A 13,920-nucleotide genomic window follows, 5' to 3' on the forward strand; every position below is an offset into this window, starting at 1 on the left:
ATTTGTTTTTCATTCTTTTAGTTGTTGTCTTTATGACTTTAATCAAAGTGGTTGTCAATCCTAAAATAAAATCATTTTTAAAAAGGGGGGGCACCTGGGTGGCTCAGTTGGTTAAGCATCTGCCTTTGGCTCAGGTCATGATCTCAGGGTCCTGGGATGGAGTCCCACATCACGCTCTCTGCTCTGCAGGGAGTCTGCTTCTTCCTCTCCCTCTGCCCCTCCCCCCTGTGCACTCTCTCTCTGGCAAATAAATAAAACTTAAAAAAAAAAAAGTGGTTGTCAATCCTAGTGAACATTAATCATCCAGAGAGCTTTTTAAAAATACAGAAGTCCAGGGACACCTGGGTAGCTCAGTCGGTTGGGTGTCCTGACTCTTGGTTTTGGTTCAGGTTGTGGTCTCAGGGTGGTGGAATTGAGCCCTCTGTCAGGCCCTGTGCTCGGCATGAATTCTACTTTTCCCTCTCTTCCCGCCCTGGCTTTTTACTCTCTCTCTTTCTCTCATAAATAAATAAATAAATAAAGTAAGTAAGTAAATAAATAAATAAATAAATAAAATCTTAAAAAAATATATAGCAATCCAGGCTATAGCCTGAGATTCTGATTTAATTCATCTGGGGTGGGGCCCAATACCTTATATATCTTAACATTTATTCTAACATGCAGGCAGAGTAGAAAACCCCTGATATACATACTTTTTTTTTTAAAGATTTTATTTACTTATTTGAGAGAGAGAATGAGAGAGAGCACATGAGAGGGGGGAGGGTCAGAGGGAGAAGCAGACTCCCCACCGAGCAGGGAGCCCGATGCGGGACTCGATCCCGGGACTCCAGGATCATAACCTGAGCCGAAGGCAGTCACTTAACCAACTGAGCCACCCAGGCGCCCCTGATATACATACTTTTTTGTTTCTGATTTATCATGTTAGATCATTTTTGTTTCTCCATTAGAAAAGTTGAGAGCAGTTCTATAATCTGCCTTCATCCCTCCTCCTTTTTCTACCTCCAAATTACAGTTATTCCATTATTTTCACGCATTTCAGTTTTATATGTTTTATGCCCTTATAGTCTATTTTTTGTATATAGGTTGATTGTAAAAATTTAAAACTTTTCACCAGTATGTATTTACAACTACCTGGCTATGTAAATATATAAATCTCTGTTTTCATGGGCCTTGTTGTCTACTGACTAATGCTGGTCTGAGTCTTGTTCCTTTGTAAGTAACTTATTTTTTCTTACTAGAAACTTTTAGGACTTTCTCTTTTCCCTTGAAGTTCTGAAATTTCACTTGTATGTGTCCACTTCTGAGTCGTCTTTACTCATTTTGCTGAGCATTCTATGGGTTCTTTCAGATGAAGACTCATAACTCTCTTCAACTCTAGGAAATTTTTTTCCTATTATTTTATAATTTCTTCCCTTGTGTTGTCTTTTTTCTTTAGTCCTTCTGAAACTCCTACTAGATGAATGTTGAACTTCTGTATCTTTCCCCATATCTTTTAACATTTGTCTCATATTTTCTAGCTTTGTCTTTTTACTCTACTTTCTTGGGAATAGCCCCAGATTTATGTTCTCACTCACCAATGTGCTCTTCAGCCATGCTCATTTTGTAATTCTGGATGTCCATTACCTTTCTTTGTTTCAATGTAGTATTTAAACTTTTCAGAACATTTTCTTGTTCAAATTCTTTTTTTCTCCCCACAATAGCCAGTATTTATTTTATGGATACAATGTGTTTTCTTTCTTTTTCTTTTTTTGGTGGGAGAGAAGAGGGAGAATAACAATTAGATTTTTTACATTTGTTTCTGTTCCCTTTATGGCATGTTGTCCTATTTGGTCAACTTGGCTTTTCTCTTCCATGAGGTTGGTTTTCCTACTTTGTCCGGTAGTCACTGGTTGCCAGACTTGCGAATAGAGAACGAGGTGGTTTTGTGTAAACCAGGATCATTTCCTCTGCAGTTGTGTCTATCTGTTTCACCAACAGACCTCTCCCTCAAAAGGGAGGCCCTTTCTGTTTCCCATTTGTCACCATCCGACAGGCTATGTATTTTATTTATTTATCAACTGCCCTCTTAGGACAGAGATTTTTCTTTTCTCTGCTGCTGGCACATGGCACATTGTAGAAGCCTGATAGTCTTTTCTGATTGAATGAATGAATGAATGAATGAATGAATGCTTTTGTGAGCAGGCAGGTGGATTGACTGGCAGCCCTCTCTGAAGGCATGGGGAGCTGTCAGGTGGCTGGGAGTCCCCCACAGGTCTACGGCTAGGAAGGCTTCACTCTGGGAGGGGTTCCTTCCTGGACAAAGCTGCCTCTCCTCTCCATTTCTCCCACACTGTGTCTCGTGGGAGGTCTGAGGGTGCCTCTGTTTCTGCACGGCTTCTGTCTCAGCTCCTGGCCTCACTGGAGCCTCTTCCTAGGAAAGTTTTCATTGACAGGGGTGCTGGCAGTTGCTTTTTTCCTGGGAAGCTGCAGGGAGGGGCGACGTGCTCTCCATCTGCTCTAGCTGTTCCAGTCTGTTCTGAAGGCAGTTCTTTCAGGAGATGCCCCTTACCTTACCTCTGGTGTCTCAGGCAACAGCTTTTTTTGTGGTCATTTCTCCACCAGGCTGTCTTTTTTCTGTATTTTGACAATTCTTCAAGGTAATGGCCCTCTGTTTTGTTTTGTTTTTCTTGCACTGTGAGAGTTCCAGTCATTTAAAAATGGCATCTTTTCTTCATGCCAGGGGCCAACTTTGGGTGCAAGGGGAACAGGCAGGTGCATGTATATATCTCTTGTTTTGATCTGGGGGTCTCTAGTGGGTTTCCTACTCTGAATGGTGATTATATTCCAAAAGTTATCTTTGAGGAATTCTAATTTATAGATGACCTGAAATAATATGACTACATCAGTAGTGCCCACATGCTAGTCAAAGGTAAAGTGTTTTTATCCATTCATAGGAAAAGGGACAAAATAAAATAATTCTGAGATCATGTCCTTTCTACATTTCTCCTAATATTAAAATGTCTTTTTCTCAAAAACACAAACAAAAACCACACACACACATGCACAAAAAAACAAACTGCTAATGATAACAGATGGTAGTGGGATTTTACTCAACGTTCTTACCTAACAACGTTGGTAATCCTGTGTCAGGATTTTTTGTTTTAGTTTTTCTTTTACAGGTATGCAAAATTCATAAGTCTGGGCTGCTGGGCTGAATTATTCTTAGTTTGATTTGACTAAGTTTTTCTTTAAGTATATAAAGAACATCTGTGTTTAATTTGGAGCTGGGAGTTCAGTAAATAAATCTTTACAAGCATTACTGGTTACTTCTTTTTTGCATAATAAGGCTTTTGCAGATATGCTGAAAGTAAACAAGACCTTGAAAAGCCTCAACATCGAATCCAATTTTATCACTGGGTCCGGGATCCTGGCCCTGGTGGAGGCACTGAGAGAGAATGACACCTTGACGGAGATCAAGATCGACAACCAGGTATGACTCACAGGGTGCATGTGAAGAGGGGGCCACAAGGCAGTGAGTTTAAAGCCAAAGTTCTGTGACTCAATTCGATGTTCCGGCTTTCCTGTAAGTTACAACAGCTGCTGGCTTGTGGAGGGTGTATGGGAGTGCATGTCGGTAACCAAACGCGATGCACGGTGAGGCAGCCTGAGACAGAAAGGGCCAGCTCCCCCCAAGCCTTCAGCTAGTCAGGCACCAGGGTGGGGGAAGGGGGAGGTGTTGAGGGCTACTTTGTGCAGCCATCATCCTTGCCTCCTAGCAGGAACCGCAGCCAGTCCTGCCCCAGCCTTGCTCTTGCCTCTCACTGGGGCTAGGGCCACAAGGAGAAAGCAGGCTGGCCATGCCCAGAGACAGACTCCTTGCTCTTGGTTGGAGGTGGCCAGAGCTGGAAAAAAAAATGAGCAGAACTGGACTCCCACAGTCTGAGCCTGGCCACAGAGCCTGTTTAGAGGAATCCAGGTTCTAGAAGATGGTCTGGCTTAGAGGAGCAGGCCACACCCATAGTGCGATCACGGTCTCAGCTGTTGCAGTGTTTCTTAGCTTCCCATCAACAGCCAAAGCAAGCGGCTTGTCTCTAGGGCCACGTCTTCCTGTACCCTGAAGGCCTTTTCCCAGCATCCACCTGCTGTGTTTCCAGTGGCTCTGCTGGCTTCAGCTGGCTCCTGCTGTTGGACAGCAAGCCTCAGTTCTCAGCGTAGTGCTGTGCCCTGCTCCTTTCAGTACAGGGAACTGTCTGCCATCGGACTCAGTGAGTCTGAGAGGCCTAGACACTGTCTAGTGGGAAGAAAGGGCCCTACAATGGCCCAGAAAGAGGAGACAACACGGAGCCTTGTGCTGTGAGCATTCTCCTATGGGGGGGGTGGCAGGGACAGTGGGGAGAGTGCCCACTGAGAGTGCCCCCTGCATGTCTGGAAATTCCCTAGTCTAAACCCTCCAAGAGCTGATAGAGCCCCGGGATTCTACCCAGGACTTTTGCTTAAGTATGGAAACCCCCAACAGTTCCCATGAACAGCTCTACTGTCCTTTTTTGCTACTTAGGACACATGGGCTCCTTGAGGGCGGGTCCTCTGCCCCTCGACTCCTCCAGAGGCTTGCTGCCAGGGGAGCAGGGGAAGCTACAGAAGACAGGTGCTCCTTTATTCTCATCCCCCCCAGAAGGGATGCATCACCAAAGCAGCTTTCCCAAATGAAGATATGTGAAGGGGATATATACACCCAGCCGTACACCCTCAGGAAGCTGGATGCCATGGATCCTGGTGTGTGTCCAGCTGCTAGTAAATTTAAAAAGAGGCATCAGGGAGTGGGAGAGTAGGAAAATGAGCCAGAGAGAAATATGAACTGAAAGAAAAGAAGTGATAGCTCAGGAATATTTATCAGATGAACTAGTATTAGGAAGCAGTTGAGTGAGCTCTTAGCATATTATTTCCAGGACATCTACGACAGAAGTGGATAACTTATTCCAAAGTGTATTTAACTTCTTATGTTGGTTTAGGCCATTATGAAACCCCGTATCTGAAGTAATGTTCCAGAAACTATGTTCCTGGTTCCTTGTAAGATACCACCTGGTTAGGATTGCCAGATAAAATACAGTTAAATTTGAATTTCAGATAAACAACAAATAATTTTTAGTATAAGTATGTACCATGAAATATTTGGGACATAGTATACTAAAATATATTTTTTCTTTTTATTTATTGAAATTATTTATTTTTATTAATCAAAATTCAAATTTAACTAGGTGTCCTGTATTTTTATTTGCTAAATCTGGCAACCCTACATCTAATGAATGAGATGGAAACCTGAACATTGAGACTAGAGCAGCTTTTTCTAATGCATGTGAAGAAGACCCTGAAATACGAAGCCTGAATTTGCTCTCTTAAATCCCCTTACATCAACTTTATCACCCCTTTTCAATCATCTAGAATGGAATGGTGTAGTTTTTGCACTTTATTCCCCAATATGACTCTGAAATAGCTTCTTTACACTTCTGACAAGAAAAAGGATTGAGACTTTCTAGAGCAACTGGAAAAATTCCTTGCTTTATTCCAAGAAAGAGGAAATTCAGAGTCAGAACTTGATTTCCATCCAAATTCTGCTCATCGACTCATAGGCTATTAGAAGTAGACCTCAGTTTCCTCATCTGTGTAATGAAGGGTTTGAAATAAAATAATCTGCAAGACCGTTTCCTCAGGCAGGGCCAGTAGCTGAGACCAATTTAGCACCCTTGCATCAGGCAGCCATGCCGAAATGAAGGCCTTGCTGAGAGCCGGTCACTGGGGCAGGCTGCCGTGGCTAGGCTCTGGGTAAATAGGTAATGATTTAATCAGATGCCCCATGTGAGAAGGACAATCGGTGATGCATATTGATGAAACAGATGGGTAACTGCTAAGTAAATTTGAGTAAACAAAAAAGTTCATTAAAAAAAAACAGAAGAAATGTATGCTTAAACTTTTATTTTTCTTTTTCCTTTGTATTTAGTGACTTATAAAAGGGAAACAGACAAATTATAAGAAATTTTGGCCTCCATTTGTTGCCCTGGGTTTATGTAACACAGAAGACCTCAAATAAAAAGACTCAGGCTGAGAAAGAAAAGTGCCCTATGTTACATTACTTTCTCCCTTTCTTTTCTATGCTCCCTCCCAATATAATTTTCTGCAGCTCCTACATCCCTTATATAGCCATCAGGATGCCCATCCTGCATGTTACCCAAGTGCAGGACTCCAAAGGCGTGAAATTTGTGAGGGGAAGTAAAGGGACTTTTATGTCATCCCTCCCCATCAGCCACAACCCCCATGAGCTCCTTCTGCCCTTGGATAGCACCAGGGGCATAAGGCATAGCTATGGCAGCCCCAGCCTCAGCTCAAGTCTCAATCCTTAGTACAGCCCACTGTTCTGAAGCGTGTCGTGAGCTAAAGTTGTTCATGGAACTGTGAGGTTAGAATCTCTTTTCTCTGCCTCTCCTTCCCATTAGCTTAGAACACTAATCTCTCCACTGGATACCCAGAGTTGTTATTGTCTAACTGGAAATACCACATTTTGTTAATTTCTTGGGGAGAGACTGGTTTGACAGGTTGCTGGGTGAAAAGAAAGAAAAGGAACAAAGAATTAGACCTTAGGCCTTGCCTAGAACATAAAAGTTTCTCCCTAAATTTTTTCCTCCATCTACTCAGTACTTAAATTTTCCAAATTTAAAAGGTGTATTTTTAAAATATAATAAAGCAATCAGAATTGCGTGATTCTGGCATAGAAATAGACGGCAGAACAGTGGATTCCAGAAACACATCCAAGTGCACCTGAGAATTTTGTAGCAAAGTTCCTCCGTGAGGAAAAGATAAAAGTGAAAGTGGGACAATTTCACTAGCATTTTGGAACAAGATTAAGTTGGGGTTCTGTCTTGATTCTTATACTAAAATTCACTCCAGATGAAATGAAGATTTAAATATGAAAATATATGAAATCATAAAATGGAAGAAATCAGAAGGATTTCTGATAAAAGAAATCAGAAGAGCCTTCCTAAACATGATATAAAATCTAGGAAATTGATATAAATTTAGCCATATGAAAATGAAAAGAGAATCAAAAAGAAAGTCAAAAGACAAACTGAACAAAGTATTTTCAACACATTTGACAAAAGGCTAATTTCCTAATATATAAGAAACTTACAAATTAAAAAAAAAAGGAACCATGGGCTGGTTAAAAAAAATATACAAATGACAGAGTTTGGTAGTTTCCAAAAAGAAATACAGATGCATAAGAAAATTGTTCTTATTCATAATTTGAGAAATGCAAATTAAAGCAATTAAATAAATAGAAGTGAAATATAAATCTTCACCTATTAGAATGACAAAGGGAAAAAGATTGATAATTTCCCATGTTGGCCAGGGTAGGGAAAACAGTAAATCTCAAACACTGTTAGTAGGAGTAAAAAACTGTCATACTTTTGAGGGTAAGTGAGTAATGTATCAAAATTTGAAACATGCTTACTCTTGGGCCCAGCCCTAATTTACCCTACAGGCACACTTGCAGAAATATCCTAGGATATACTATGTGTGCAAGAGAAATTCACTGCAGCAGCACTGTTTGGAATAGTAGAAATGGAAAAGATGTTCTTAATGTTAAATGAAAAATAAAAATGTTTCAGAACAATATGCCAGTACAATCCATTTATGTGAAAAAGCATACATGTACATATGATTAGGTATACATATGAATGCATAGAAAATGTTTTAAAAGACTGCATATCATATGCCAAACTGGCTTTCTCTATGCGGAATGGAAATACTGGGGGACGGGAGCTTTTGTATTTTATACACTTTTTATGTGCCTTTTCTAAATAAGCCTATACTTTTTTAAAGATTTTTTATTTTTAATTTATTTGACAGAGAGAGACAGCGAGAGAAGGAACACAAGCAGGGGGAGTGGGAGAGGGAGAAGCAGGCTTCCCGCGGAGCAGAGAGCCCAATTGTGTGGCTCGATCCCAGGACCCAGGGATCATGACCTGAGCCGAAGGCAGACACTCAACAACTGAGCCACCCAGGCGCCCCAAGCCTATACTTTTTAACTTAAAATTTTTTAATAAATATATTATGGAAAAATTGAATTTTAATTTTTGTTAGTTAAATTTTGATTAATTTTAAATTCCTATATTTACATGCCCCTGTTTTTTTTATTCTGCTTTTAGTCTTTTAATTCTATACCTCAGCTTAAAAAAACAAGAAACCTCTTTTCACCCACTTAAAAAACTTGGGGATTTTTCTACAGCCCAATAACCCCTTCAGGGTTTGATAATTCTCCTGGCCATGGTTCAAACCACAATGAAGTTTCTTTGGGATCTCCTGTTGAGAATCTGCTGAGAAAGAATGGCCAACTGGTTGATGACCTTTAATTATTTTTGGAAATGGATCCCAGAATAGAAAATTCAGTAATTGGATTGATTGCTATGAGAGTTTTGCTACTTAAAAACACCCTTTGTTTAAACCATAGAAACTGGGGTAAATTGGAAACACTGAATATTAGTTTTGCTTTAATTTTACATGTGAAATCATCTTGTCCTTCATAAATAATTGGCTTAGTCTTTTCAGTTTAGTATGCCAGCAGATTTGGCTGTCAGATTTTGCTTCTAGACAAGGAGCAAGTCTCAAGTGACTGTATTCCTTTCAATGTGAGACTTTTACCCCTTTACCTTTTTGTCCAGCAAGTAGCTATGCATCTCTCCCATGCAAGTAACTGTTTCCTCTTTCTTCTTGGTCCTGTGTATGTGTCTGCACCTGTGACCAGAGACAGCAGCTGGGAACTGCTGTGGAGATGGAAATTGCCCAGATGCTTGAGGAGAATTCAAGGATCCTCAAGTTTGGATATCAGTTTACCAAGCAAGGGCCTCGCACAAGGGTGGCAGCCGCCATCACAAAGAATAATGACCTAGGTAATGCAGCCCTAATGTGTGCTGTTGGCAATTAGAAGAGCACGGTGACTATATTTCTCCACTTCAGATACAGTATCTCACAGACATCATTCCACTGGCCTTTGGTGTCAGCCCTTGATCAAAGGCACATAATTACATTATCCTGGGAATTCTCATGAGTTTCGCGGTGTTTCAATTTGATTGTAGCATTCTCTCAAGAAGAACTGTTTGTTCTTTTTTTCCAGACAGGCTTTGATTTTTGCTTGGTTTCCTTTATGTATTTGGTTCTCCTTTACTTCTTACATGTAGCCACCCTATGTTGTTATCTGCGCCAGAAGATGGATACAGTGACATGGAAATTCCCAGTTCACTTATGTTTGACCCCTGGCTGTGCTTTCACACTTGGGTATAAATGCTGTTATGTCTGATACTTTGGTCATTTCCACCTGAAGTAAACTAATGGAGCTAGGTTATAAAGGTTAAACTTAGAAGTAGCTCTTTAATTTTTCCTGCTGCCTACTCTTTGCTGAGGATCCGTAACATTTCTTTTTTTTATCTTTTTTTTTGAAGATTTTATTTATTTATTTGACAGGGAGATAGACAGAAGAGCACAAGCAGAGGGAATGGCAGAGGGAGAGGGAGAAGCAGGCTCTGCATTGAGCAGGGAGCCTGATGCGGAACTCGATCCTAGGACCCTGGGATCATGACCTGAGCCAAAGGCAGACGCTTAACCATCTGAGCCACCCAGGTGCCCCCTGTAACATTTCTTCTTTACGATGAGAGGGAGCGTATCCTGGTCAACCACAGCACAGAAGAATGGGACAGATATGGAAGGCTTGGTGTGGGCACAGCTCAGTCGCCTGAAGCAGCATGGCAACAGGACATCCAAGAGCCGACAGTCAGTTGGCAAGCAGCCAGCCAATAGCAGAACTCGGTCCCCAGTTTGAGGTTTGGGGACAGAAGGCCAGACCTTGGCTGGGAGAACTGGGCACAGTGTTCTGCCAAATAGAGTGCTGGCCATGGGGAGGATTCAGATCATAGACAAGACAGAAACCAAGAGTTGGAATAGGAAGGGGCAGGCAAAGATTAGTGTCCCTCTCCCTGTTCAGGCATGCTCAGCCAAGCTGCTGAGGCCCGGGCCAGGTAGGCTGTGTGGCCTCCAGAGGCTGGCCAGGCATATGGCAGTGCTTGCCATTGGGATGTAGAGGATGAGGCTAAGGGGGCAGCCCCGCACACAGGGCTTTGGGGAAGGGTGGAGGCAGCAGTCAGAAAGCACCGAGGAGAACTGCAAGGAGTCCACAGCTGAACAACATGGAGACCAAAGAGAAACAGGCAAAAGAAGAGGCTTGAAGTAAATGGAAAAACGATCATGAGCCCAAGAGTGGCAGCTGTGGGCAATAGCTTTTGTCTCATTTTCTGCAGCCTGGGCTATTTAAGTGAAGAATTAGGGCAGGACCACAGCCTGGGCACCTTTTTGCCAAATCTAGGAAGGTTAGAGTAACCCTCTTCCTGCCCACCAGACAGGCCTGCAGGTGGAGAGGTGAAAGGGGAAAATGGGTTGCAGAAACTGGGAACGGGCCGTCAGAGCAACTTTTTTGATACTAAGTACCCACTTAAGGGAACCTTAACCTCTGAGTTTGCCTGCCTTCTGAATCACCCCTTCCTTGAAAGTGGATACTTGGGGTGGGGGGGTTGTATAAAACAGGTTTAGAAACTTTGAACCTTTGTTTGCGGCTCCTCCTGGTGTTCAGGCCTTAAGCAGAATTCATAGATTGTACATGTGTTGTCCTGGGGAGTTAAAGCCAGGTGGGGATCAGGTTGCACAGAGGTCGAGCTGTGCTGTGGGTACGTGACCATGGAAATACTCAGCAGTTGACTGTTTCATGGGTCTATTCTGGACCGGCTACTCTGTAGAAATTTCTAACATTCAAGTTCCCAATATCAGACATGACTTTATTTAAAATGTAAATTCTGCAAGACACTAGGTTATTATATCATTTCCATTTATGGCATGTACTGGGCAATTGAGTATTGAAATTTAAGATAACTATATCCTTAAATGTGTGGGGTTGCTGTTCAGTGTGATTAATGTTGTTGGTCTGGAATTTAAGCACCATTCCTTCAATTTACCTTTTTTCTTTCCTGTCTTTATTTCTCACCTAGTTCGTAAAAAGCGAGTTGAAGGAGACCGAAGGTAGACTTCTGCAAGACGAGGCTGAGTTGCACCATGATGGCCACTTAGAAATAAGCAAGCGAAAACCCTTCTCCTTCCCCATCAGGACCATTTTATTCAAGGGTGTGCATTTCCGTTAACCACCTGGCTAATAATTTAATTGTTGTTCTTTTTTAGCACTACTTATTTATCTTGGATTTTTTAAGATATACAATTGTCTCATTTGCTCACGGGCACCTCTGGCAACTTGCACCAGTGGACCTCAGCAGACCTTTAGTGGGTAACAGCGACCGAAAATTACTTAACCACTTTCACATTGGTTTGCCTGGCTTTCTTACATGAACTTTTATTTTTTTTTAAATCACTGAAAGGAATTTAGTATATACATGTATTTGTAACTGTGATCACGATAGAGGCCTATCTCTGTTTACATGCATAGCTTTGAGTTAGGCTAAATACATCAGAAGTACTCTTCTGACCACATAAGAAGTTAGTATTGCCAATCTTTCACTGGGTGAGAAAATGTGACCAACTTGGCGCAAATTCTCCCCCGGTTCCAGAAAAATCACTAAATGCACATGTCCCACTTTTGGAAGATCAGTGGTATCATCTTCCTGAAAGCAAGGCAGCATTATGATACTTTAACACAGCATCAGCAAATAAGTCTGAAATAGTAACCCATGAATAGTCTTCAAGGCAGACTTACAGGCAGCAAAATTAATTAGCACACTTACCTTTACTGATTATTCAACATAAATCCATCTTTAACATGACTCTAATAGATAACTTTTTACAAAGCTGTTTTAAACTTTTCCAGACGTGATAGGAAATTTTTAAATTTTAGAAAGAGGGCGGCTTTTAAAACAGTACATTCCTCAATAAAACAATAATTACACCTTAGTCAAGAGTTGTCTGATACACATGATTGCATCATTTTGGCAAATTTTATTTTTATTTATTTATTTTTAAAGATTTTATTTATTTGACAGAGAGACAGTGAGAGAGGGAACACAAGCAGGGGGAGTGGGAGAGAGAGAAGCAGGCTCCCCACAGAGCAGGGAGCCCGATGCGGGGCTCGATCCCAGGACCCCGGGATCATGACTTGAGCCGAAGGCAGTCGTTTAGCGACTGAGCCACCTAGGCACCCCTTTTTGGCAAATTTTAGAGGCATTTATTGCTTTATCTTTAGTGTGACAAGATTACAAAATGAAATGTGAGTGTTCAAGTTATTTACACAGACATTTGTCCATATGGCATGATCTATCCAGAGCTTTGCAGACATCAGGAAAAAAGTGTGAATTATCACTTCTCCAGATGTGTGTCATCTCAAGGACAAAGCCTGTGAATGTACAACTGAGATAATGGCATGTTTGTGTGCAGTAACTTTTCATCTAGCAGAGCAACAGTGTGATGCTAAGCTAAGGAAACACAGAACTACAGCCTTTGGCTCAAGCTCACATGCCTTTGATGATAATCAGTGCCTGAGGCTGTCATTGGCACCCTGACCCTGCCTCAGGTACCTCTCCCTCTCTCCCTTTCTTCTCTCTTCTCCCCTCCTTCCCTTCCAATTCTTTCTTTTTTTTCTTCTTTTGTCTGAAATTCTGAGCCTTGTAAAGGCGACATCCCTTGTGCTGGTGACACCCGGAGCTAAAGAGATTGCTTACTCAGCAGAAGATGGGCCCAAGTCCAAATTTGTTTAGTTACTGAGTGTTCCTGAGTTGCTTGATAGTAAAACAAGCTACTGGGAAAACAATGAGTGCATTATTCTAGTTAGCTTGTAAAACACATAGAATCTGGTTAGGAGAGATAGCCTTCATAAAATTGGACATTTACCTGTATTATAAGAACTCACATCCGTATCGCTAAAATCCTTTGAAACATCTCATTTTCTTGACAATATTTTACATTATTTGAGGGAATAATGAGCAGAATATGTTGATATATTTGGAATTCTAAAAATCCTTTAATTAGGTTTTGACTATATCTCTCTCTATAAAAACATAGTAAATATCATTTGATAATTTTCAGTTTGATTTTTCCTTCCCTCTTATTCATTTAGGTGTGGTATGTTGTAGCCAACTCATACAGGCTTACTAATTATTAAATTTTCAAGAATTTTGCAAATTCGTTGTTAAATACAGCCATTATTAAAAATTAAATGGCATGCACTTACAATTAGATTATTTTAAAAAACAAAAATAGTACTCAAAACTACCTTTTACTTTTCTTTGCTCTTGAGATTATTCAGATCTATTCTGTCTATATGACAGAAATACTGTATAATGATGAAGTTTAGGACTTCTTGTTGGTAGTTTGAACTTGGCCATGGTGAGAGTACTTATACTATGGAAATTAGCAAATGTTACAAAGCAGGATGTGTTCCCCCCTACTTTGCTGGTTGATAAACATTCATCAGCACACCCTGTACACAGTTCTTTTTTTGTATACATGTTTTGGTTACCATGTTGCCAAAAGGAAGAACCTTTCTCTTAAGTGTCTTTCTCCTCTTCCTTTAGATTTGTTGCAGATATATTGTAAGTGCTGAGTCCCTGACTTGCCCTTCAAGTAAGACTTTTTCTTTTCTTTCCTCATTCACTCTCTTTCTTGCCTTCAGCTCTACAAAATCTTGTATCCTACAGAGTGTTCCCTGCAGCCCCAAGGTCTGGGGGCTATAAAGCAGTTCCTGACAAACTGGCAGAAAGCAAGAAAAAAAAGAATTTGATGGTGACTGTGCTGTGGTTGTTGATAGTATTAAAACAAAATAGTGGTCTATTAACAAAATTTAGCCCTGTTTTTAGCTTGTGAAATAGTTGGGTCACACGTAATAGAGTTTATAAAATCAAATGTTTA

The 13,920-nt window shown here is 41.0% G+C and overlaps 1 protein-coding gene across 4 annotated transcripts in view; it reads left to right on the forward strand.

Moving 5' to 3' along the window:
- The window catches only part of TMOD2 (tropomodulin 2), a 49,319-nt gene extending 36,214 nt beyond the window's left edge, over nt 1-13,105 (forward strand). For 2 of the 4 annotated variants that reach the window (XM_088024793.1, XM_088024795.1), the window contains 3 exons: nt 3,326-3,469; nt 8,774-8,914; nt 11,057-13,105. In XM_088024793.1, the coding sequence (XP_087880919.1) occupies nt 3,326-3,469; nt 8,774-8,914; nt 11,057-11,095 (324 nt within the window). In that variant the 3' untranslated portion in view covers nt 11,096-13,105. Of the gene's footprint in view, nt 1-3,325; nt 3,470-7,878; nt 8,038-8,773; nt 8,919-11,056 lie in introns of those variants that run through there. The other 2 variants (XM_028100286.2, XM_088024794.1) reach the window with 2 other exon arrangements.
- Nucleotides 13,106-13,920: the final 815 nt, after the last annotated feature.

This window comes from Eumetopias jubatus, unplaced genomic scaffold (assembly GCF_037043125.1).
Source record: "Eumetopias jubatus isolate StellerSeaLion01/CBP00866 unplaced genomic scaffold, mEumJub1_p1.0 scaffold_7, whole genome shotgun sequence".
NCBI lineage: Eukaryota > Metazoa > Chordata > Mammalia > Carnivora > Otariidae > Eumetopias > Eumetopias jubatus.